This window comes from Dromaius novaehollandiae, chromosome 13 (assembly GCF_036370855.1).
Source record: "Dromaius novaehollandiae isolate bDroNov1 chromosome 13, bDroNov1.hap1, whole genome shotgun sequence".
NCBI classification, from domain to species: Eukaryota; Metazoa; Chordata; class Aves; order Casuariiformes; family Dromaiidae; genus Dromaius; species Dromaius novaehollandiae.
This window is the reverse complement of record NC_088110.1, coordinates 17774949-17801061: the sequence shown is the minus strand read 5'-3', so window position 1 is coordinate 17801061 and position 26113 is coordinate 17774949. Positions and strand designations below refer to the sequence as shown.

The 26113-nt window shown below is 37.8% G+C and overlaps 1 protein-coding gene across 5 annotated transcripts in view; it reads left to right on the top strand.

Moving 5' to 3' along the window:
- ADAMTS18 (ADAM metallopeptidase with thrombospondin type 1 motif 18) overlaps window positions 1-25508 on the top strand; it is a 205609-nt gene extending 180101 nt beyond the window's left edge. For all 5 annotated transcript variants that reach the window (XM_064519722.1, XM_026107646.2, XM_026107648.2 and 2 more), the window contains 7 exons: window positions 8547-8688; window positions 10247-10373; window positions 14870-15074; window positions 17410-17601; window positions 17927-18139; window positions 19577-19724; window positions 23453-25508. In XM_064519722.1, coding sequence (XP_064375792.1) covers window positions 8547-8688; window positions 10247-10373; window positions 14870-15074; window positions 17410-17601; window positions 17927-18139; window positions 19577-19724; window positions 23453-23568 — 1143 coding nt within the window. In that variant the 3' untranslated portion in view covers window positions 23569-25508. The remainder of the gene's footprint in view (window positions 1-8546; window positions 8689-10246; window positions 10374-14869; window positions 15075-17409; window positions 17602-17926; window positions 18140-19576; window positions 19725-23452) is intronic.
- Window positions 25509-26113: the final 605 nt, after the last annotated feature.

Genomic DNA, 26113 nt, shown 5'->3' with positions numbered 1-26113 from the left:
GTAGCATGTATTAGGTGAGAAGGATGCAACCCAAATAAGAAAAAAAATCTTAAAATTCCCTATTTTCTTGCATACCACAAAAATTGTGGTATGCATACCACCTTATTGTACAGTATGTTTCTATGCATCTGTGTTTTTCTAACAGGTTTTTCAATGGTTCAGTTTAGCACGTGTCATTTAATCAAGACTTTGCAGTCCTAAAACATTATTCAGAAATGGGTAAGAGAATAGAAAAAAAATGATACAGTGTTTTCATGTTTATATTGGAATTTTAGAAAAAATAAATATACATACATATACAATAAATATACATAGTATATAACTATGGGAGCCAGTCATACCAAAGAAGACAAAGGGCAGTGACTCTGTAATTTAACTAGTTTGTGAGAGAAAAAATACAAACTTCACTGGCCAAATATTTTCTGAGGAGGAGGAGAGCATTGTGAGAAGAATGTGGAATGAAATGTGGAGGACTAGTATTTCTGGAGCGCAGCTACTGGAAGTGTAAATGTATGGCCAGATTTAGGAATTCAGCAGAGCTTTTTCTGGATTGTTCAAGAAGTAAATTTACACCTGGAGGGAAGGCAGCGCAGTAAAGCCAGTGCATCGGTGCCCTTTAGAGTTTGTGAGTTGTTCTGAAGTTGCAGCTGTATTGTGGATACTTTGGTGATTGTGGGTTTGTAGAAAACAGTAAAAGCTGAAATGAAAAATCTTTATGGATTCAGAAGGCAGTTCCCACAATGGCCAGATTCAGGCTACATGAAACAAAAGACAAAGCTCAAAGTAGTAGAAATATGATAGTTAAATGATAATCTAGGATCAGGAATTAATACCAGGTTTTTAAAATATGGGTTCTGTAATGTCATTGTGTCATCTTAAATGGAAACATACTGGAATTTTTTTAAATGTAGCTGACTATATGCAGCCTATTTATTTGTCTGTCGTTTGGTCAGAGGTAATCTAAGGACAACACTTTTAATTTCAAGACCTTGACAGTGTTTTTCTGGTAATTGAAAAAGATGCAACTTGAGGAAGGATAAACTGTAATTCAGCATTCATTTATCTAGCTTTGGAAATCAGGGCTGACAGTGGTCCACTGATGAATGAAGATGTTTTCCGCAGCAGGCCAGCCACAGCTAGCAGAGCACCAGGGACAGGGCCATCAGCGGGCTCCCAGCCGTCGCTCGTGCCTGCCATCCGCTGCAATCTTCAGGCACTCTCCCTGACTGACTGGAATTGGGGTCAAGGTTTGGAAAGGGCAAAACAAACTGAACTGCTATGTGGGCAGGAAAAATATTGCATTAGTGTGGATTAGTAAACTAATTTGAAAACAGGCAAATTTGATAATTTGGTTTTCCGTTTTGTCAGTGAGCTGATGAAGAATGGATTGACTCGAGACTCCAATCTGATTTGAGAAAGCACAGTAAAGCTTTTCAGGATGAGACAGAACCAGTATCCTCACTGAACTCTACCTCACATTTGGTGAAATATTGAATCAGGGAATTATGAAATCTTGGTGAAGAAAGATGGGTTATCTTGACAGCAATAAGTAACAGATGGAAAGGATGCTTTACAAAGAGGCAAACATTCACAGGAAGGGAAGGTGAAGGGAGCTTCAAAGCAGGAAAATGTCTAATTAAAACCAGTAAATCACTTCCTCCTTGTCGATAGGGAAAAAAAGAGAAAGGAAGCCAGGTGGAATGACTTTACTGATGATCTAGCTGCCACTGGGAGAAAGCCAAGCTGCAGTTAAAAAGCATTACATTTATTATTAGCTACTAGATGATAAATTTGTACTGATTTCCCCTAAAGAGAAAGTAAGTTAAAGAGAGCTAAGATGTGCTTATAAGATACAGATGTTGATGCAACATAATGGATAAAAGGGTTCTCCTTTAGTGAAGAGAGATTAGCTGGACAGTATCCCTGAAGGTTGTACATTTAGCATGTGAACAGTAAAAAGATGGAGACCCAATAACAACAGAGGATAAATTTGAAACAGCTGAAGTAGAAATGAGATCATCCAGGACTTTTCAAGGATACTCTTCTTCTTTTCCTTTTTTCTTTTTTTGTCTTCCTTTTAATGACCTTAGTGGACTTTCTTGAAAAATAATAGTTTTTCATAAGCTTTTAGTTAAGATTGTTTTCAAAGTGACTCTAGAAATATGGAAGGCATAAAAATGCTTTTGTTTTAGGGTTTGGCTAGCTAACTAATGGGTAATTCTTCCTTTACTGTCATTTTCCTCTACAGGTTCTCTCACTTCCCTTTGAAGGTCCTGCTATTAGCCACTGTCACGGACAACAGCCAATAAGTGCCTGTTCTAGACAAGGGTCCTGTGTTTTTAAACTGTTTAACAGTTTCCCCCCAGCATCATACACTCCATGCCTAGATTTGCACTACTGCAAATGAAGTAAATTCATAAAAGTCAGTGGAATAAATCTTGATTAGTTAAGAGAAATCAGAATCTGGCTCAGGATGTTAGATGTCACAGTATTTATTAAAAACATGTAGGTTCATAGTAGATGAAAACGCAGGACTCGCAAGCTTCTTTCTGAAAATAACAATACCACCACCAGTAACCACTCTTCCAAACAAACAGACCATCTGTCCTCCTGGAGAAAGCTAACCACTTTTATACCTGCCTAAAAACATTATCAAAGATTTACAAAACATGGGAGAGACATAGGAAATGTAGATGCAATTTGAAGACTCAGATCGAAGCTGCCATATATGTTGGCATTCTAAATTTGGGTTTATACCCATTTTGTAAGTTATCCAAATACAGAATGAGTAAAGTTGGAAATACATGAAGCACATGTGGGTAAACAGTAGCTATTCCTTTATTTTGCTCCTTTTTTTAAGCTCAGCTTCACTCCATAAGTGATAAATGTCTATTCGTCCTTCACAGAGATAATCGTTCATTTTTTCAACTTGTTACATGCCAGATACTTTTATGTTTTCCTGTACATTAGACAGAATACTATGGAGGAAAAAGGACTTTATCTTGTCTAAGTTAATCTCTCTAAATTCGGTGTATTTGCAAGTAACTTCGCATACACATCTTACAAGAAAACATACCTTAAAAGCACAAATCAATCATAAAAAAGACATGTTGATAGGCACTTTAAAAATTTGCCCTCCAAAATAGAGTATTTTATTGGAGGCTTAAGATAGCCATGTAAAGAAAAAAAAGAAGAAAATAATCTTAGACAGAGGAGCAGATGCACAGCTAGTTTAGAAAATGTATTGGTTTAGCTTTGAGATCAAAATTAGCAGTAAAAGGAAAAGGTTCTTTACTCAGGAGAATTCAATTTATCCATTGTTTTAACATTTATGCCCTAAGCAAAAGCCGCAGTTCTCTTTCTTCAAAATAGATCTGGCGGATTCGAGCCATAGAGTCTGTGGTTTTCAAACTCAAGAAGCTGTAAATTTTATAACTCTGCGCCCTGCGGTCAGAGCTGCTGAGTGTTGTGTCTGAAGTCAGGTGGTTGGTGTGTTAAAGGTAGACATTAAACAGTTCTATTGAGGAACTGGAAATGTTTAAGGAGGTTGTTTGCCAGCTGTAAATTTGGGAGCAAATGCCATTTGGCTGAAAAGATGCTGGAATGCATCCAGTTAAGTAGACTAGCATTGGAGGTCTTTCCAAATTTGTGGGTCTGATAACTTGGCTGTATATGCAGACTGCAGTTATTGGGTTGTTAAGGAAGGGCTTTATAATGAATGTTTGAAAGTACGATAGAAAACTTTTTATATGCTCATTACTTTGGCAAAATTGCAACTTTGCAATAGCATTGCATTCTTGATGAAAACTTGGTTGAACATTATATATTGTATAACATTTTTCAGCTGAGTGCAAGGGACTTTAAATTATATGCTTCTGTACCCTGCAATATTTGGTCTCCAATACTTTTCCTGACTTAGCTGAAATGGGATGATACAGGAGGTAGGAGACATAAGTACGATACAGTTCTTGCTTTCTAAACGCTCCTTCTTGTGATCTAATGGGTGGGAAGGAGCTCTAATTTTGACTGCTGGCTAGGAACAAGAGGGGAAGTTACAAACTTTGTCTGTCTTAATTGTTTCTACCGTCCAGTGCACAAGAAGGGGATGCAGCCCAATGTCTTAAAATGTGGATGGGCCAGCTTGCATGGTGAGCAGGATTTACCCCACAGGCACTCATTCAGTTGGAGGTTGCTGGTTTCTTACATCGTTGTGTGGTTGTTCTCTGAAGTGATAGATACAGACATGTCTTGTTGTAACTTGTAAGTGATCATTTGCTCTCTTTCCTTCCACTGTGTTGAAGCACCAGGAGAATATTGCTCTCACAGGAATAAAACTGGTTGCCACATTTCGTCCATCTTCTCATCCCTCCCTCTGAATCCTGTTGCTCGGGTGCATTTGTTTGTTTCTTGCCTCTATTATCACAGAGTAAAGAACATTTAAGTAGTACTTTTCAGAAGACTATTATTTCAGAAGACTATTTTGGCCACTGATATAGCAGTTTTATGACGGTTGTCAGAATCTAGAGACAAGGGCTGACCCTTACACATGCTTCTGAGGTATAGACAGTGGGAATAAGCATCCCCCTCTTTGCTACCTGACTTACTAGAAGGCCTGGTAGGATTTCAGCCTCAGCACTTGAAGGAACACAGAGCATCTCCTGAAATGGGAGAAAGTGCATCCTCAGAGGACCATGAAAGAGACCTGACTGTGACCATTCATACATTCGCCAGACCTCTTCCATCACAAGAAGAAAATAAAGTTCCTTTTCAGACTTGTTTGCCTCCCTGTATTTGGATAGGCCCAACAAATATTCTCTTTTCTGAAGAGTGGCTTTATGCCACCCATTACTGTGAAAAATGTGCATTGAGGAAGAGTAGCCCCAGATAATCACACTGAAAGCACAGTAGCTACACTAACACTTGATTTCATGTCTTGTGCTTATTTGATTTTGTTGACCTTTGACAACTGGTTAATATCAACATAATCACACTAAAAATATATTTCCTAGGTATGTTGCTTAATTTCAACATATGTATCTCTTCAAAGGCCACATATCTTAGTTTTGGGATGTCTTTAAAACTATAAATTTCTTGTGGTTCAGGCTTGTTCCCTGTTTATCCAGCTCCGGTCAGTAAATCAGTCTCCTTTCATGTATCAAATGAATTCTTCTTCCTAAAGCTATAGCACCAGCAGACCAAGGTTCCTCATTAAAATAAAGCAGAGGAAAAAAGCACTGAACAAGTAAAAGCAAATGAATAAATAAAATGCAACGATGAGTGCCCAAAGGCTGCAATTGTCATCAGGGTCCTACTTTTGTAGGCATAGTGGAATATGAAAGGATACTGCCCTAGTCCCATCATCACTGTGTGCCATTGGCACCTTCTGTGCTCTGAGAGGGTTGGAAAAGCTAAAGCAGTTTCACCAAAAGGAAATATAATCTTCTTCATAACTCAGGTGCCACTTCACAGGGCAGCAGCTGGTCAACAAATCGTGCTCACTGAAAATGGACTAACTATAGCTTTTTCTACTGATTGAATGAACACAGGCTGTTCTTCTTATGCATAACAGTTCGGGATACAGACAATTTTCTAGCTGCCTCAGACACTGAGATCTGTGCTAGTACCTTGGACTCCTAGGACCTTCCAGTGCTAAATGGCAATTAAAGCATTTTGAGGTCTGGTCTATAAGAAGAAACAGGAAAGGTACTAGTTTCTTGAAAAATGGTTTTCCAGGGCTCAATTCTTATTAGGGCTGATACACACCATTTTTACTGAAGTATATGTTCTGAAGCTTCACACGTTCGATGTTTGTCTTAAATTGAGAAGGATGTAAGAATGAACACATATTGCTGTTTGTTTTAAAATAAAATCTTGCAGCCTTTTTTTGGTAGAAACTAATGCCCATGGTCTTTAAGTTCAAGATTCAAAGTGATTGTGGAATAGCTGTTGTAACAGAGTTGGACTTTTTTGCCATCACTTTAAGAATCTGCCCAAGTGTGGCCAATGACACAGACTGCAGCACTGCTTGTATAAATCCCCAGATGCAGGAGGACAAAGGATCAATCCATAGTTGTACTGCCTCCTAAATATCAAAATTCATATGGAAGAGACATCTTCCTTCACCTGAAGGGGCTGATAAATATTATAAAACACTTGCATCAAATAGTGATGAATGACCAAAGGAAAAAGAGAGTCCTGAAAAAGTGATAAAGCTTTGAACAGGGCATAGCAAATAGGGCATGAAACTGCCTATTAAAGAATGAACATAAAACAAACTATGGAAAACTTTGTTATACCCTCATTAGTGAGCACCTTGTGCTGTGATCACTGAACATGGCAGAAGCTTTCTGGAAGATACAATGTAATCCAAAGATTCAGCAAGTGCTTGTGCAGGGCAGCTCAAAGTTGCACAGCAGTCTCAATTCCAATGTTTTCTAATTTCAGAGTGCTTGACTTTAATCCTGTTCTTGTAAAATTGTTGTGATCTACTCATATGACTCTTCTGTAAAGCAGATATAGGAACATTACTTCTGTCAGGAATATTCACTAGAAATAGGGACAGGTATCTTAAGGTGTTCATGCAACAAGCTCCTTGCAGTAAAGCATTTAGTCTTGTTTACGTATTTCAATTTCCCTATGCTTAGAAGGTTTTCTAGTCTGAATCTTTCAGTGAGAAGGCACATACCCTCCTTTTCTTTTGAATGTATTTTGCCTCTTACAGTTCTAAATTCCTATATTCTCAGATTGGCTCATTTTCAAGATTCACTGACTGAAAATATTTGGCTAAGAATGGAATATATAGCATCCATTTTTCTTTCCTCTAGAAAAGTAAACAGTATGTAGTCCAAATCCTTCATGTGTTCAGCATTATTGAGCTCCAGTTCATGTAAATTTGGTCTAAATTTTCACTGTCATAGGTAATTTCTCTTTTCCAATATGTACATTTTTTGAATACTTTAAAACACACTTGGCCACATATTAAAATGTTATTAAATTTCTTGGTCATAAAAGACATAAATGTAAGTTTGTTGATGTTTTTTGAAACCTAGCTATACAGAGGTCAGTTCTACCTACATGGATGTGCTTAACCACTCGGTTTAGATGTCATGTTACATATTGTCTGCCATATTTTATGAATATACTGAAAGGTAATCATTAACGTAGAGTGGAATCATAGTTGAAATGCTAATGCTTATCAAAAAGCATGTTTAGGAAGTGAGGTTAACTGCACCTGCTCTTTATATTACTATGACCAGACCCATATTGGTGAAGAAATAAAACTTAATAGAGCTCTATAATTGTAAATTCTTGTTCTCTTTCTATGAAGTATGAATATAAACGTACTTAGCTTCCAAAAATGCTTTCTAAAATAAATGTTGTTAAAAATAAATTTTTCCCCAAATTTAGGTATGTGTCAGATGTTCATACATCTTGCACTGATTTTAATTCAGACTTTGGTGGCATGAATACAGTGAACTGTAGAAAGTTGTTTACATGAACGCTTCAATATAATTTACCAGTAAAATTTTAAATAGTGGAACAGACACTGAGAAACACCTCCAAGAGCTAGGCTCCCTGCGTTAAGTGACAAAGATTGTTACTGTAGCCAGTAATCACACTTTCTATAAAATTTCTATTATGGGCAACATCCTGATAAAATCAGAAATAAAAGATTTTTCCAGTCCTTTCCTTGAATAACTTTTGACAGCTTTATCAGTTTCAATCATCATGACAAAAACAGCAGCTGAGGGTCTTCTGAACAAAAATTTAGCACCCATCTGCGTTTGCTGTGGATTCCCTATTGCAAGACATGTACAGGAAAACTTTTTATTTACAAGAAAAAATTCTGTTACACCATCAGCCTCAGGAAGCCACCTCTAACCAGCTCTCTTCCCACTCCCCATGCAGCTATACTACTTCAAGCTCCTTGCACTAAAGCATTTTAGTTTACTCCAGTGGGCAAATGCTTCTGAATGCGTAGATGGTGGTGTGAAAGGCTCAGCTGGACTAGTCTTTGCTTGGTACAAGACAGAAAATTTCTCCCAGCACCAAATCCTTACTCCGTCCACGGCACTGCCGCAAGCAAACTCCGGCACCTGCAAGCGAGCCCCTGAACGGAGGGATCCACTGGTCCAGGGCCGTTCCTGGACGCAGCAGTGAGCACGAGGGCAGGAACACTAACACATACTGCGCTGCGATAAGTCTTTGGCGGATAGGTCACACCAGCTGAAGGCACTTCTCCTCCACCCTTCCAGTCAAATTCCTTCTGACTTAAAGGAGCGTTGTACTGAAGCCAGTATTTCTGCACTCTTCTCTTACATGCCCTGCAGGTGTTGGTCCTTGCAAAAACTTTGCTGTTTAGGAATTACCTTGGTCGTTTTAGTTTAACAAAGAATTAGATGCCCTGAAAATTCTGTCAGAAACGCGATGTGTATAAATATATTATGAATGTATTATATGTCGTTCAACTTCCTTCAGAATGACAGAACTTTTTTCTTTATCCTCCCCTCCCTTTTTTTAAACAAAACCCAAATACCCCTCTCTAGATCCTGTTACAAGGCAAAAATCCTGGGATTGCTTGGGAATATACATTTTCCAAAATCACCCATGAGAACAAGACTTCTGTCAAAAGACACAGCCACTCCTGGGTGACGGTGCAGTCAGCGTGCTCGGCTACCTGTGGCGGAGGTAGGTAACCTTCCAGTCCCCAATCCTCCTCTCTTTCATTTTAAAGACATCTCAAACATTTCAGCACCTTTAAATTTTATGCAAGTATGTACCAGTAGATATTGGGGATTACACTGAATGCCTGGTCCTTATTTTTTATGTGACAATTTATTACATAAATTAAGTACCTTCACGCTTTCTTTTAAGTAAAAAAAATCTCATCCCTGTCTCAATTCATGTCACTTAAGGTGACTCAGTCTTTCTTCTTCAGGTCAGTCATAGCCATATAATATCTTACTGCTGAAGTAATGTGGGAATTAAATATGTGCTTTGATGTAGTTGTAATTTGGGAACATAGAAAGATAACAAATAATAAGGAGTAAAATGTATCTCTCTGTAGAGAGTAATTGAAGACCAAAATATTATCAAGACCTTTACTGACAGTTCCACCCTGATCTTCTCATTGTTTAATTACAAATATTTGAGTTAAGCCAGGTCAAACTCTGAAATTCTATATAAGCTAAAGATTTCTTATTACCATATTCCTCTAGGTATTTGCTCTGTTCACACCATGTATTTATTTTTCTAAATCCTGCATGTTCTGTCACTGAGAGTAATTCTAGGATTTAATGAAAGCAGAAAACAGGCATGTGGGAAGTCTTGCAAAAAGAATTGAGAATTAAAAATTTAATGGCTTTTCAACTGGGGCTGGGTCATATAAACAAGATTATATGATGCAGCTGTCTTTAATAGCAAAGACTTGGACTGGATGACCAAGCAAATGCTACGCTATGCTCCTGCACTGGCAAAAAAAAAAAAAAAAAAAAAAAAAAAAAAAAAATTCCAGGTGACATTTGGGAATATCTTGCTGGTATGTTGTCAGGCTTCCTAGCATATCAGTAGACCACCCATGGGAAGAAGTGCCACCAGGAGGATGGTAGGTATAAAATATGACAACTGTATTTTTCTTGCTTCTCTTTAAAACAAATGAACATTACAGCATACATATAAAGACAATGAAAACAACAGTGTTCCTAATTTGACTTGCTGTGCCCAATGAACCATGTGTGAAGTAAAAGATCCATCTCAATTAAAGGATAAATATATAAAATCACTTAATCTCTTAGGGCATTTGTAGCCTTCTCTAATCTGTCCTGCTGCTGAAACTAGATAGACACGAGGTTCAGGAGCTTCCAGAATTCTGAAGTCTGTAAAGACATAGGGAAAGAATTGCAAAATGTTTTTGCAAACACGTGAGGAAAGCTCTAAGAAAGTACTGCTTGTTCCTGCAGGAAATGAGGATTTGAAGTATTACTGATTTCTGCTGGGGGAAGATTCTCCAAGTATTTTGTTTATAACTAAAATGTTTCATCTGACTTCAATAGTACCTGTGTTGCAGAGAAGAAAATTAGTGCTAAAAACATGTTGCCAAATTAAATCCTATTTTATTTAGTTCAAGTCAGTGGAATTGTACCAAGCATGAGCTTGGACTTGTTTGGTTAAAATTCTTCCCCACTATTTTCTCTTGCATTTTGAGTAATCATTTATTTTACTATCTTTCTTTCTAATCCTTCTATAGGACACATTACAGCAAAAGCAATTTGTTTAGAAGATCATCGTACACAAGTTAATTCCTCTTTCTGTGGCCCAAGGATGAAGTCTTTAACTGAAACAAAGCTATGCAATACTAATCCCTGCCCAGCATAGTAAGTGCTCTTTATTTTTGTACCTTTTCACTGTGCCTTATGTCTGACTTTGCCAGGAAAGAAGTCCTCTCTGATAGGTACACAGAATTGTATAGCCTGCTAGATGAACCCACTTTTATTCTGTAACTTAAAACAGTAATTGTTTTAAAATGTTACTTGTGTAGGCTTTTGCCCAGTGACAATAATAGAGGCGGTATTTCTAATGCTGCTAAGCAAGACCTCCTGAGGATTGCTTGCAGCTCTGTCACCATGCTGGGGTTAGCTATGTGACACTGAGTAAATCTAAGTTACTTAGAGGCCTATTCTGCCACCTTTACTCACCTTGAATCAATAAGACCATTTCCTGAGTAAAGTGCTACTCCCCATGTGGAAGCATGGCCCCGTGACTCAGATTCCACATACTAGATTAGGTTAAAAGAATCCTGTGAAGTGTAATTATTGATTTTTGGACAAAATGTACCATAGAGTATTATGATACCAGTAAGAAGATTATCTAAGCCAAATAAATTGTCAGCAATACTCCTGGTGCCCACAAAAATATATATGGAGACATTTCCTATGTTAACAATCTTACTGTCTAAAAGACATAAGAAAGGTGAGGTGCAAAGGAAGACATTGATATATATATAAGTATTTAGAATCCAGCTGGCATAAATCAATAGAGCTCCCTTAAAAACAAGGGAGTCACACTGATTTATAGTAGCTGTGGTAGGGGTCCTTTGGAAGAAAAATGTTGTGTGTTCATATAATTAAACACAGTTTCATGTGGCTTAGAATATAAATAGATAGATTTAAGGAGACATTGGCAGTCTTTCTTCTGCTGGTTTTTTTTTTTTTTACTTTTGCATGCCTGACTTTGCAGCCATAGCATTATTTTAGTTTTATAATAAAGATCAGAAAAGCTATATTATGTTGGACAAGACATCTGACTTCTGCAACAGTAGATTTTCCTAAGAGATACATGGAAGACAAGAGTGGTTCAGTGAGAAATTGAAGTGAAGCTAGTTGGAGATGCAGCAGTGGTGCATAGCAGCAGAAGGCAGAAGAAATGGAGGAAAGCTCTTGTCCTGTTCTCTGCTGTTTTTACTCTGCACTGATAACAGCAATGGGTGGTAAAAGCAATTGGCCAAGCCTGCTCCCATACTTACACAAAAATAGCACATTTTATAGTAAAATAGTCTTTCCCTATCTCCCCCAATCCAGGAGAGGATGATGGGGTAAAGTGAAAAGACATATATGCTGTGTAGTGGCTTTGTTTTTACTTAAAAATCCATAGTTTGCAATATGTTTAACATACTCAAAAATGGTCCAGTAATAGTTTGGAATTTCCTGCAAAATTTAAAGATTACAGCAGAGAACACAAAAATCCAAATGGCAAATTATAGAGTGTGACCACAAAAGGATAGAGATAAGGTTTAAATAATGGCAGCATGTCACATGAGAGCTCCATGTTCCTGCTTCAGCAGTTTCTGTAGATTGCTTTTAGCCACATGATTTTCTGAATACTAATTTTAAGTAATCTTTGTAGCCAAACACAATCCGTTTGTATGTGACTTATCTTCTGCCAGAAGTATTTTTATCCAGTGGACTCAATATCATGTAGACAGAAATGTAGCTTCTATGATGTTTCCAGGAGACCTTTTAAGCCGTTAATGCTCACCTTCATTTTATGTGGCATTGTGTTGGTATAAAGTTTCACAAACATGATCTTCATTTCTATTTGGTGCATTCAGACCACACACAAAATCTCCATTTCTATTAACTGGAGGTCCCCATATACTTTGAAGATCCACTGATAGATATATCACTGCAAATATCTGAATATCTGTTTTGACATGCAATGTAATGTTTTTATGCTGAATTGCTCTAAGAGTCTTATTGTACTTTACAGCACAATTAATGACTGGAACCCTAAAAAGGTACAAAAAGAAAAACCACAGAAACCCCAGTGCCCCCAAACTGCAGAGAAAGTGTTCAAGTCACTAACTAATTATTTTTTAAATCCTCAAAATATATTAAATGTATGAACGATCTACATGTGGGACCATGTCTTAAATCAACAGATTGCCAATGAACCGGATAGAACTAAACCAGATTATCTCTGCTCAGGAATCTGCCAGAAGCTTACGGCATGTAGTATCTCCCATAAAACTGAGACTGCCAAACATCAGAAAATTTAGTATTAATAAATACCATGGAGGAAATAAAGCATGCTTAATAATGAGCAAATAAAGAAGAAATAAATGTGGTAGGCATAATAGGCAGGGGAGGAAGGAGGTGAATGGCAGATGGAGACACAAGTATGTCAGTCTTGTGACACAAAAGTGAAGACTCCAGACTTGTAAAGTTCAGTGAGGAATAACTACCGCATAAGAACAAAGACTTATTAATCTGAGGAGGAACAAAGTTACTATCCTAACAGTACAAACACAGAAAGTCACCAGAACTGCACACTGTTATTGTTGGATTTCGGAGCTGCCAAATCTGGTCATAATTATTTAGATATTTGGGCTAATGAAAGATACTGTTGGATCACAGCCCAGATAATCTTGGAAAATGGCAGTTTGCTAGAGGACATTAAAGCAGGTTTACTGGCCATTCCTCTATGAAGAGGGAGACTTTTTTGATAGTTTTGGTGCGTAAACTCTTAAAATTATCATTTTCAGTTGCTCTACCAATCACAGTCACCAGAAACACCAAGGCAAAGTAATTGTACGTTGTAGCACAGATTAAGACTGTACCTTTTTTCCAGAAGTTTGTGTTTCAATATTCCAAATATTTACAAATCAGACAAAAAGAGAACTTCTGAAGTGTTCTGGAAATACATAACTACTGATTTTTTTCACACTAACATTTCTTTGTCCTAATTGGGGCCCTTTATACTTCCCCATACTTTTGGCAGTTACTGGAGTTACTAGATTGTGAGTCAAGCTTTCTTCTTTTCCCAAAGGAGTTTTTCCAAGATAGGCTTTTCATACATCTTTACAAATTAAAGTTACTTTTGATTTCAGACAGATGTGAAAGAACAGGCAAATGTGATGCTATTCATCCTTCACATAGTGAGAAGAAAAAAGCCTTTTCTGTCATTAAAATTCTATATAGGCAGCTATTCTAGTTGTCACAGGGCTAATGCTGCAAAAAAGCACCAAGTAGGATAGGCCAAGCAGTTGGATTTGAGACAAGAACCTTTTCTGTGAAATAAATTATGAAAAGTTCATAAAACTGCTATTTTAAAATTCTGACCTTAAATCAGTGCTGGGTATTTGAATAAGAGTTCTTATCTTGAGTAATCATTTAGTCATTTATAATTTCCTTTGCTTTCTTCACTTCTGTTTTCCTCTCCAGTTGTTATTTATGGTCTTACGCTTACATTGTAAGCCTGTGAGGACAAAGACACTTTGCTGTATGTTTGCATAGCATTACACAGAGGTTGGGGACCAACCCAGTGCTTCAATAATACAAATACTGAGTAGCTTTTAAGGTTTCAAAACTGAACTTATCCTAAGCAATTGACAATAATTCTTCAGCCTTTAGCTACTTTTTGTGATAAACATGCATGATGGAAGCTTGCCTGTCACTCAAGTATAGATTTGCCCAATAGTTTTTGGCTGGTTAAATTCATACTGTTTTTTAGATTCTGCATCATCTGGCTGCCAAATATATTTGTCTGAGGACATTTAAATCCTCCAAACACTAATGACAGGGCTGCTGATTTTAGCAAGCCAATTCTTTTTTGTAAACAGAAGAAAGCTAAGCTATGACATAATTATCACTGGACAACACCATGCTGACATTTATGTATCACTGGACAACACTATACAAATGTTTCTCTGTACAAACGCATTTGGTGGTACCTACGCAGGTAAACTGGCCCTATTCTTTGCCTGCCCTGCCAGAACTTGGCAATAACTCAATCTCATCTATTAGCAGAATTTTGACTATCTCTTTCTCTATGTATCTGATTTCTTCCTCTGGAGTATTGGTCCATTTGGATATCTCTTCAGCAACTAAAGTGACAGAAGAGATCAGCCTATCATTTCTTTAGACAAGATTTTTTTCTTCTTCTGTTTTAGAGATAGTGTTTTCAATAAAAAACACAGACATGGTTAAGAAGGAATGGTGATGTGTTATCCAGATCCTTAGATTTTCTAGATAGTCTACCACTCTCAATGGCAGTACCACTCTGATCCCCATGGAATTACAAATTCCAAGTCAGATTTACAGATAAGTTTGTTCTGGTAGATGAGAACTCTAAATAAGTAATAGCAGCTTTTCCATTTGTATGATTTATACTTCATCCCCATTAAAATGTTCTATGCTTTGAAGATAGATTATATAACTTAGGCTTTCTGATTGCTTGAAAAAAATATCAGTGCATCAGGAGAGCAAACTAAGCAGAATCACTGAATAATTCATATTCGATAGGTGGCTCAAATGCATTGATTTCATAAAGTTAATTGGATTCCTAGTTTCTAATACATATTTTCTCCTTTAAGCTGGTCAGCAGGAGAATGGAGCGCATGCAGCAAATCTTGTGGAGGAGGGCAGCAAAGTCGCCTCATTCAGTGTGTCCAGATAAAGGCTTTCCAAAGAGAGGAGGTGGTGGCCCATTCCCTGTGTCCTGTCAGCACCCCTACACAAGTGCAGATGTGCAATAATCAAGACTGCCCACCTGAATGGAGCCCTGGACTGTGGTCTCAGGTAATCTGGAGAAAAACTTACTTTTCCTTTTGCTAGCATAATGAAAATATTGCCAAAAATTATGCTAAAAGAGAGAGAACAGTACAAACTTCATAAGGACTAATACTTTGCAAGTGGCTCTATTCATGAAAATAGTATGTAAACTATGTATATATTTTAATTAGCCTTTATACATGATCAGACAGCAGGGCTTGCTGGAAGTGGACACATCCGTTCCTTTTTAGTACATACAAACAGATAGATACATTTTTTCTACTTTCATAGCTTAAGGCTCTATGGATTCTTTAAAGCCATGAATCCCTCCCTGAGATTAATTCCCACAGCAATATTAACTTTTTTTAGAGATGAGAGGCAGTCAAGAAATGAAGAATCATTTGGGGTTAGATTTGCATATTAATGTACACACATTTTTGAATTATGGGCTGATAAAGTTATGATTTACATGTACAATAATCACTTCTGTACTTTTGCCTTTGTTAAGAGTGTTAACTGTTCTCCTAGAAGTAGAGTAGCGCTGCAGTTAATTGCCACAGGAGCATAAGGCAGCAGCCATGGGCCCCTAGGCAGATTCCTGCGTGCACACACCCTCCTTCACAAGCGTATGAAAGGCCTGACGGTCTACAGGGCTGAGTTAAAAAACACACACGCTTAAACAAAACTAATTTCTGCTCTTTCTTTCGCTGTTATTGATGCTGGTGTGAACTGCTAACATAAGGATAAATGAAGTACTGGCAAATCTGTACATTAGAGAGAGAGCCAACAGTGTACCTATATCAAAAGGAGCTACATAATTTTTGAGTTTTTCCATCTTCATGTAATGAGATTCAAGGTAGATTTAAATGCACTGCAAAATGTATTACTTGTGTGCACACTTTTTGGTAGTTACTCTCTAAGTGTTCAAGAAGAACTTGACTAAAGCATTCCCAGTCAAGAAGTGCAGACTACCTCTCGAGGGGAGTACCCTGTCATGTACTATGACAGACAAGTCACTACTCAGTAGTCCATCATAACAGAGTTTTAACACTCAAAAAGGATTTTTTTCTCCCAGTGTATGTGAAGGAGTTCTTACCATGGCTTGAGATTATAAAAAACAGAGAAGATGATTAGATACTTAAAAGGGAAGAACACAGTCTTCAAACATATTCATACTTTCATACTTTCCTCTGTAACACTACATATGTATTTTTCTCCTCCTTAGGAGATACATGCCTCAAGTTGGGAGTTTTCAAAGGAGGCCTATGAAAATTAGGTCCCCAAGTCCTGCCAAAATATAGTGACAGGCCTACTGACCAATTTAGCAAAGCTTTTCAGACTTCAGCTGAAAGCTGCTGTATCACAGACTCAAAGGAGTTAAAAGAAAAAAAATGCAAAATACTCAGTCTCTCAAGTCAGAGTCATTTTTAATGTAAAGGGTTTTTTTTCTTTATTTAGAGGAAAGATTATAAATCGTAGCTTTTCAGCAAGCAGATATTTCTGTTGCATCCCCAGCACAACTCTGCTTTCATGAAATCTCTTTAAAACATTTATGGTTTAATATGTATAGTGGTAGCATGAGATTCTGCATTGGAATGTGCCTGTTAATTATTATTAAAAAGAGCAATTGAAAGAGGGTGCAACACAGTAGAAAGTCAGCAGCATTATCTCAGGGCCATTTATTTCCCTATTTTACCAGAAATGACTCATTAATGCACTGTTGCATGCTAAGGCAATGAAAAACACAGAATGTGGTTTAAACTGAACCACAGTTCAGCAATGCATATTTATTCACTGGTGACTTGTCCTAAGCTTCAGTTGTAACCTTGGCAATTAACATACCTTTGGTCACACATCTTAACTGTTGTCTGTATCAGAGTCTGTCTTGCAGTGAGAGTCATTTGGTGAAGGAGTCCTGTAAAGATTCCCTGGGTAGTTTTCTCTGCCTCTATCTCATCCCTCTAGGCCCAGGTGAAGATAAAATAACAAATGGCTGAGAACATCTTGTTGTGAGAGATTTCTGAGATGGGAGGTTAGGACCAGCTTTCAACTATGCTGTCCACAGAAAAATGCATTTTGCTCACAACTCCAGCTTCCCTCATCTACAGAAGAGAGATATTACCTATCTGTCCTATGTGCGGGCTATAAAAGTTGATAGTCTACATAAAGAAAACACTCAGAACAATGTTTGAAAAGTGGCATATGAATGTTATTTTACTACATATATACCAATAGAATTTCAAGTTTACTTGTATTATAATAGCAGCTACACAGCACATTGTATTCTATGCTCAGCTGTAAAACAAAAATAATGCCAATTTTCATTTCCTCTAGCTCAAATGACTATTTCTTTCCATCACAGTGCTCCAAGACTTGTGGGAGAGGTGTTAAGAAACGGGATGTCTACTGCAAAAGTACCAGTCTGCCTAAGCAGAAAATCTTGCCTGACAGCATGTGCAGCAGAGACCAGAAACCTGAAACCCAGCAAACCTGTGTGCTAGGACGATGTCCCAAAAATGACCGGCTCCAGTGGGTGGTTTCTTCTTGGAGCGAGGTAAAGTGGTGCAGTTACATGGTTGACTTTGTTCCTTTGCTAGTCTTGTTTGAGAACACTGACTCAGGACACGCACAAACCACATGGAAGAAAAAAAAGCTGAACTTCATTTTAAAATCAGGTGTTTTAGGCAAGCCCCTATAAAAAACACAGGTCTATACATCAAGATGTAGTTAGAGGTACCCTGATGTCCTTGTTTTTTTCAACTTTCAACTGGCTGGGATCCATATTTCAGTTTACAGATTATGGACTGGAACATGCTCTTTGTGTTTTCAGTTGTACAATGCTTTTGTAATTTCGCATAATTTGTACTTTGTTTTTGCAGTGCTCAGCCTCTTGTGGCTCAGGCGTGCAAAAGCGAGAACTGAAATGTGGTGAGAAAAGCATCCATGGGAAATTGATCACCTTTCCTCAGAGAAGATGTAGAAACATCAAGAAACCAAATATTGACCTGGAAGAAGTTTGCAACATTGGGCCCTGTCCATCACACACCTTGTATAACATGGTGTCTGGCTGGTATTCCTCCCCCTGGCAGCAGGTAGGAATGAGTAACTTTCTTGCCTCTCCCTCCCTGCCCTAACACTCTTATCTCCAGCAGTAACCGCATGTCTTGACTTGAGAAGTTCATAAAAGGCACAAGTTTCTTCTACACAGTAGTTCCAACAGCATCCCCTAGAGCTTTTCACTACAGAGCACTGAAGAACAAAACAACTGCAATGGGACTGTTGACTCTCAGACAGTTTATCCACCATAATGAGAAGGTGGGGTTGCAATTTTGGTCTTGGAGATATCAAACCTAGAAGAGCTATGGTGTTATATGCCAAAGAATGGACACTAGCTGGGTTGGCATGAACATCTGGAGTGGCAAAAACTGCTGAAGTCCATGCTGCTGTGTCTTTAGGGCCACATGAGTCCGAGCTATCTAGATTAAAGCTAGCTTCAGTCTATCTAAATGTGCTGCAATCAAACATCTGATTGTGCTGAGCAGATATCCACAAGGATAACAGTCCACAGGTGTCTCCTGCACATAGCCATTCCCTAAGGAAGGACATACCACTCAGACATTGAAGCCTGATGCAGCTGGTCCATATTCATCATGTATTTTGGTGCACTTCATTTCTTTGTCCTGAAACTGAAGAATGTCACCTAAAAATGTTATTTGTGCTCCAGAGGTACTATATTCCATGCTCATTTTCCAACTTTTCCTTCTCAGGTTTCTTCAAACTGCACTGTGGTTGAACTGCTACATATCCGTATGCACAATGTATTTGAGCATCTGCACAGATTGTCTGGAATTCCCTAAATACTATGATTAATTATGGAATCAGTCTGTATTTGTTTCTACATTCTTGCAAACAAGCTTCTGTTTTCTGGAACTTGTCTACTTTATGCGTCACATATCAATGAGACACACTCATTTAGTAACATTTACATGAAACAATGTATGCCTGATAATTGTAATCAGATGATCACATTTATCTTAAAGACAACTTTTCATGAAACACATACAAGTAAAAGGCTTATTCATTTTAAAATACTTCATAGATCTTCCTGCAAATACATAGTGTTTTTCCCCAGGTACTGTCATTATTATGGTTCTCACAGGAGTTTTATCTCTGTTCAGACAGCAGGATTGGGCCCAGAGGCTCAGAGTTCAAAAGAAATCAATGCAGACAATCAGGAACAGGTTTTCTAAACTGTTTGGTTCATGTCCAGGTATCAAAGTAAAGAACCATATTTTCAGCTGAGTCCTTAAATAACCAAACTTTCTGAAGAGTTCAACATGGGGAACAGATGCACAGACCTTTGAAAAGCTGGGCCTGCTGGGGATTGCTGAGCATCACCACATCTGATACTGACCTCTCTTTCTTTGAAAGTCTCATCCAAAGCCCTTGAATGTTTCCCCTTTGGATTTTGTGAGCTCTGAGAGATTCTCTATAATGAAACATGGCTTTTCGTTTTTTCCTCTCGGCAGTGTACAGTAACATGTGGAGGGGGAGTGCAAACCCGGAGTGTACAGTGCCTGCGCCAAGGGAGACCAGCTTCTGGGTGCTTGCCCCATCAGAAACCAGCAAACCTGAGGGCTTGCAATACAAACTTCTGCCCAGCCCCTGTCAAAAGAGGTAAAACCCAGCTCTACATGCTGCAGGAGGGTTCACTGCTTAGAACTCTATATCCAGCACAAATCACCTTCTTCAGTTATACCTGCTGGAGATTAATATTTGGCATGTTGCTGCACACATGAATCTTCCCCAAACTTTCTAGCTTTACTGTCACTGATACTAAAGCATCTTGCTTCTCAAAGAGAACCCTCTTAAAGCATGCATGAGAATATAACCGGGACAGACAGGAGAAGATTTTAAAAACAGAGTTATGTTAAAAAAAAAAAAAGGGTATGTTAAAGGAAGCTTTGCCTTTTGGGTTTGACCTGCATCTGACCTATATCTTTAGACTATCTTGTTGAATCACATCGAAACGTCCTATCCCGGTACCAATAAATGATTAAAAATAGTGACTTTTGAACTGAGCAATGAGAGCATGCCATTTATTTTTGGTGTTTTGAAGTCCACCCAAGGTTCAGACTGCACCCATCTCCCCCATGTCCAAAAATGCTTTGTCTAGGATATACTTGCTCTTCTCTCTGCTCCTGATCAAGTGTATGACAGGTGCAGTCAGGGAACATGGAATTAAGCTCTACCTGCACCTGTGTATCTCCAGTATCCTTCTCCATCTCTTTAGCATGTTTTGCAATTCTAGAGGAGAAGGAAGAGCAAGAGGCTCTGTGTCTCTCTGGATGGCAGAATGGGAATTCTCTGAACCACCACAGAAAAAGGGCATTTGCCCTCCCATATATTTGATTACAAGCTGGCTACAATTTGTGCTTCCTTCTTAATGGAGGAAAAAAGCTCATGGAGGCCCAGGTTAGTCCCATATAACACCAATTACCCAAGCATGCTGAAGCACTTCACACATTATTAACTTTCATATATACATACATAACCTTATACTAACTGTCTTGTTACCATTTTTAAAGCAGGGAGCTGAAAGTAATATTTATAAAGCTCAGGCTGGATTGCAAAAGAAAAGTGGTAAGAGAGCTGAGATCAAAGGTCAAGCTCTGGCTCTGCATCTTGTAATTTAAAATTAGCCAACCTCCCCTCTCATTTGTACTGATCTGAGACATTTAGTGTGCCTAGAAACTCTGTAAAACTCAGTAATGTCTTAATGTAGACCACTCTACTCCACTGACTCAAGACACACACAGAATCAAACTTCTGTCTGGGGACCTGAATCCAAACTGCTCCTTTCAGTCAGCTGAAACTGAGCTAGACTGAATATTTAGATGAAATGGTCCTAAAAGGGAAAAGTAAGCAGTGTTGCTGTTTTTATAAGCAATTAAATGGTCCTAATAATTAAAATGCTAAATAACTTTCTTAAAAAGTTCTGCTGTACTTCAGAATTTCTGTATTGCATCCTTTTTTTTTCATGATAGAGCAAAAACTATTTTTTCACCCCAGCCTCCCTCTATTTCATGTCTGGAGTAATGTCTGTTACTAATTTTGGCCTTGGCCTGTTTCTGTCTCTCCTAACATCTGCAGGAGCCCTTTCTCCTTTATTATAACTGGGTCATCAGGCTCTAGAGATCAATTATCTCTTCACTGCTAACTTTCTGTCTAAACCAGCAAAAAGAGAGGGAACCAGCTGTGCTGGAATCACGTTGAAGCAAATCAGTCTCTATTCTCAGCCATGCAGCTCCAGTTCAGTGATCACAAGTGATCACACATCAAGAAATTAATGTTTTAGGGAGAGTTTACACACTTTCCTAGACAAGCTAGGTCATTTCCATCCTTCTCTTAGATGCAGTTACGGTCACCATAACCCCTAGCCAGCAAAGCTGACTGCTTGAAATGTGTCAGAATTAAAACAACACAAAAATAATTGAATAAATGGAAATACGGAGCTGACAGCCTGATCCACATCCATTGAAGTCAGTGGGAGTCCTTCTGTTGATTTCAATGGCCTTTGGGTTAGGTCCCAAGAGTAAAGTTTTCAACCACTATAGCTCTGTAATGTTACCATTGCACGCCAATCTTCAAAAGGGACATAAAGACTGATTAACATAGCCTCCTCACTGCTTATATAATTTTTAAAAACAAGTCATAGGTAACTTTAGAAAATTTACCCTCAGATAGCAAGCTATCTTGTGCCTGACTTAATGAGAACACAGGCTTTCCTCACCTTGTGCTCTGCATGGTTTTCATCTGCTGTCTGCTCTGGGCCCCATGGCAAATTCTCTGTGGTGGACAGTAGGTCAAGTCATGCTAACTGTGGTGCTAAGCTACCAGTTTCACCCTTACTGACACTCAGGTAAGAATAAAAATGTTACACCGTTGAGAGGGAAGGTTACTTACCGTACGGTATTGACGCTCCTAGTTCCTCGAGAACTGTATAAGGACAGTATTTTCTTTACATAACATTAGTATTTACAGGGAGAAATATGTTCTACAAAAATGAGGAATAAAATGACATCTCTTTTCTGATTTTTGTATTCATACAAATACATACGAGGGTGATAAAAGTATCCAAAAATCACCTTTGCCATCTTATAAAAGGGAATCAGAAAAGTAAAGCGATAAATGATAAAAAGAAATTCATATAAGAAAGACTGAGCTGACTCCTGGGCTGTAGAAAATGAAGAAGTTGCCTGTGCTCTGTGAGGCAGCATTTATCTTCCGTGTCTCAATGTGGCTGATCTGAGAACGCAGACAGCAGTGGCTCCGTGTAAATTCCTTTCACTGACCATGTAAACAGTAGTTCTCAGGCTGAATGGAATCTTTTCCCATGCTCACAGGAGATTTCAGTCTAGCTATAAATTTTGCTAAATCTCATTTAAATGCCTTACTGCTCTCTCAGACATTGTGAATTTGTTTATAAATCATCTGTATGAATCATCACTCTGCTCTTTTAAAGAAACATAAAGCATCCACTACAAAACTGTAGAAAGGAGCAGCTATGCAATGTTTTTAAACCTACTGGGCTGTGAGCATAAATGATCTGTACATAAAAATAAGTGAAATAAAACGTTAATTGAAAAGTCTGATTTATTTATTTTTGTAATTAAAAGCTGTGCTTTTCAGAAGTAAACGTTGTCGGCCTGTCCCCTTCTCCCATTACAGTCGACTAAGATTTCACCAACATGGCAGAGTCAGAGTCCCAAAAGCCTGATTCATGACACCTAACTGAAGTGTCTGAGGTAGAAGAGAGATTGCTTAGGTTCCCTGTATAGTCAAATGGAGAGAAGTAAGAGCCTCTGGCAAATGCTGGAACACAAACACCTAGCAAAGCATTGTGCGTGCTGAGTCCGTGCAGTCAGGTTTCCGTCCGTACGCTCAAAGCTGACACTTGTCGGAGGCTGAGGTAAACTCCACGCAATGTTTACATTGACAAGCACTAGGGCACTGGAGCGGGTTCATTTGTGCAAGTACTTGGCTTTAGAACAATGTTTATAATCAGCAGTGAGAACAAGGATGCCTTTCTTTATCCACTCACTAGTGGTCTAATCCCCATTTCTTCCTATTTTCCTGAACTTTGAAGTGTGGTGCCCTTAGTTCTTTGATTTCTTTAGTCTCTGATACTATTGTATTAGCTCTATTATCTGTATCTCTATCAATATAACTAAGAAATTAAAAAGAAACTAGTAACTTTGAGATGAAAGGTAGTTCATAGTGCCTCGTCTTTGAATTGAGTATTTTTAACATTACCAATGCATACAAGTATGTGGAAGTATTGCCTGATTTGTAGAACTGCTAAAACACTGTCTTAACATATTGCTTGGATTTCTCCCCTTCAGGTGATCCTTCTTGTGTGGATTTCTTCACTTGGTGTCATCTGGTACCCCAGCATGGTGTCTGTAACCACAAATTTTATGGCAAGCAATGTTGTAAATCATGCACAAAGAAGAACTGATAGCAAAATGTTATCTGAACCCTTCAGTGACAGGAGTCTCCTCTTCAATTTATGTTGGAATTAACTTTGCTTTGAGGCAGGACATGGTGCCGCATAAACCACTGATAGAAGAGACATATTTTCTAAGGGAATGTCTGAGGTACAGTAATTGGTGGATAAATGTTGAAAAAGGAATGTTTCTTTTTTTTTCTTTACTTGCTGACCTCACTAAAGTACAGGGTACTAGGAATCACTTGAACACCAAGACTCAAGGGGCAGTTCTTCTTTCTTTAAAAGTGTCATTTTGCACTGTCATATGTTATGAGGAAGAAATTAAAGCAAGGAAGGCTGGCTAATATGTAAGAATGCAAAGCGAAGGAGATTGGGAGTTGCAGGAGTAAAGTTACAGCATGGCAGCATGACAGATGGCACAACCAAAAGTGTTTCCTTTCATATTTTTTATGATAATATCCTTCCGGAGTAAGGAAGCTGTTTACTGCCACTTTTACAGGAAAGACATTCAAATGGTTGTTGTTTGGAGAACGCAGTGTCACACGTGTGACCACAAGAAGTAAATGGTGCACTACGAAGATATATGGTGCTTCTCTATTATACTTGCTGCTGGAAAAGCAAGTTTTGCATCATGCTAATGTTTTTATTGTTTTGAAGAATTCACTTTCTGCTTTGTGTAGAAACTCAGAGGTGGTTAACTAGCAACTTGAAATGTATTCCTAGAAATATTCAGCATTAGAACATTGGGACTTTTAATATTTCTGTGTGTTACAAGTAAAATAGAATTTCATATTTCAACTAACTCAAGGAACTCAGATTTATTGAGCTCAGTGGTTATGTTTTCAACTTGCTAAGCTCAGTAGATATAACTTTAAAATTTAAACTTGATATTTTAAAGTAGTTTTTTTCTCAGAAGCTAGGTTATTTGAATGCCAAGATACTGAAGATACTGTCTTCTTTTTAATCTCAAATCTCTCTGCAAATTTTGATTCATCAGTTACCCAAAGGAAATACCAAGAATATGACAGTCCATTAGTTCATGGCAAACTTCTCTAAATAGTTATTTATTCATACAGGTGATATGAAAAAAATTGAAAAAAAAATGATGATTTGCTCTCACCAAATAAAAGTTAATTCTATTTTTTATACATTTGCAAAATACTTTTATTCACTTCAGAATCCACAAGCAAACAAAATAAATGTTATAAACACAATGATATTTGTAACCATTCAGTATCAAGATGTTAGGTGACACTATGTATCAAATGGCACAAGTTAAAAAGTTTTTCATTGAAAAAAATACCCAACCTATTTGCCAAAACCATTCTGAGATGGAGCTGTGTCCTACTGTAATTTTCTGGGGAATAGCTATGAGGGACATATTTATCTAATTCCACCAAATCCCACAGTTTCTTTTGATGAATGTAGCCCAGTTTTAGTGCTTTTTAAAGTATCATTTCAGTGTAAGATTAGCCAGCTCAGCACTAATGCCAGACAGTGGTCAGTTAAAATTAGCAGTTCCTTTTGCAACAATTTAAATGAAAAACATGTATCCTCTGACAGTTTTAAGAAATGATGATTGGAAACATATCTCAGCCTACAGGCTCTGTCTTGATACTGGACATTGTATAACTATAACCTTTTTCTAGGAAAACTACAATTTTTTGTTTTGTTTTTATAATTGTGTCCTTTTTATTATTTGATGTAAAATAATTAATTTATTAATGCATAGCTTTTCCTTTATATTTCTTCACTTAAGTGACAACAACTGAGAAGAGAAAATGGTAGTGTCACAAAGTATGAATTATGGTGTAAAAAAACTCCAAAAATATAAGTGTAATATTTAATTATTTTATAAGCTTTGTAATAAATACTCTAACAGTTTCATTGTATTTGGAATTGTAAAATTCATGAATAAAATATGGAGGTTATAAGTAAATATCAAGTAATTTAAGTGGTATATGCATTTATTTGCATCTGCGTTGATATCCTTAGTATCTTTAACTAAAACATTATTTCATCCTAGTTTCCTCTGCTATGTAACCGTCTAACGACTGTGACTCTGAACCTACCCAAACTGTGTGGCGTGGTAGCAACAAGGCTGCCCACAGCAAAGGCTGTCTTTGGGGCAGTGGAAACACAGATACCACAGCTAAGTGTGACCTCTCTGCCCAACCATGCCCCTACCATTCAAGTTTTGTAATGGGTTAATATTGGTGGGGAACCCTCAAAACAGTGGATTTGAGTGTCAACAAGCCATTATGATGAATGGGGTGGAGGTCATTCCTTAAAGGCGCTTCAAGTCAGGCATATGTACTGAGGTCATGTGAAACTTCTCCACTTTTGAAGGTCCCATTATACTGGTAAGTGTGGAATGCACTGCTGGTTATTCGACAGAATAAATATATTGTAGTTGCTTTTTAGGAGCAGAAGATGTTTGTCGTTTGAATGACTACCCTACCATTAAGCTGGTTTGGGCTGAGCCCATTTCAGGCACAAAAAGGCAAAATGGCCACAACTTATGGTTTTATAATAACACAAAAATTAAAAAAAC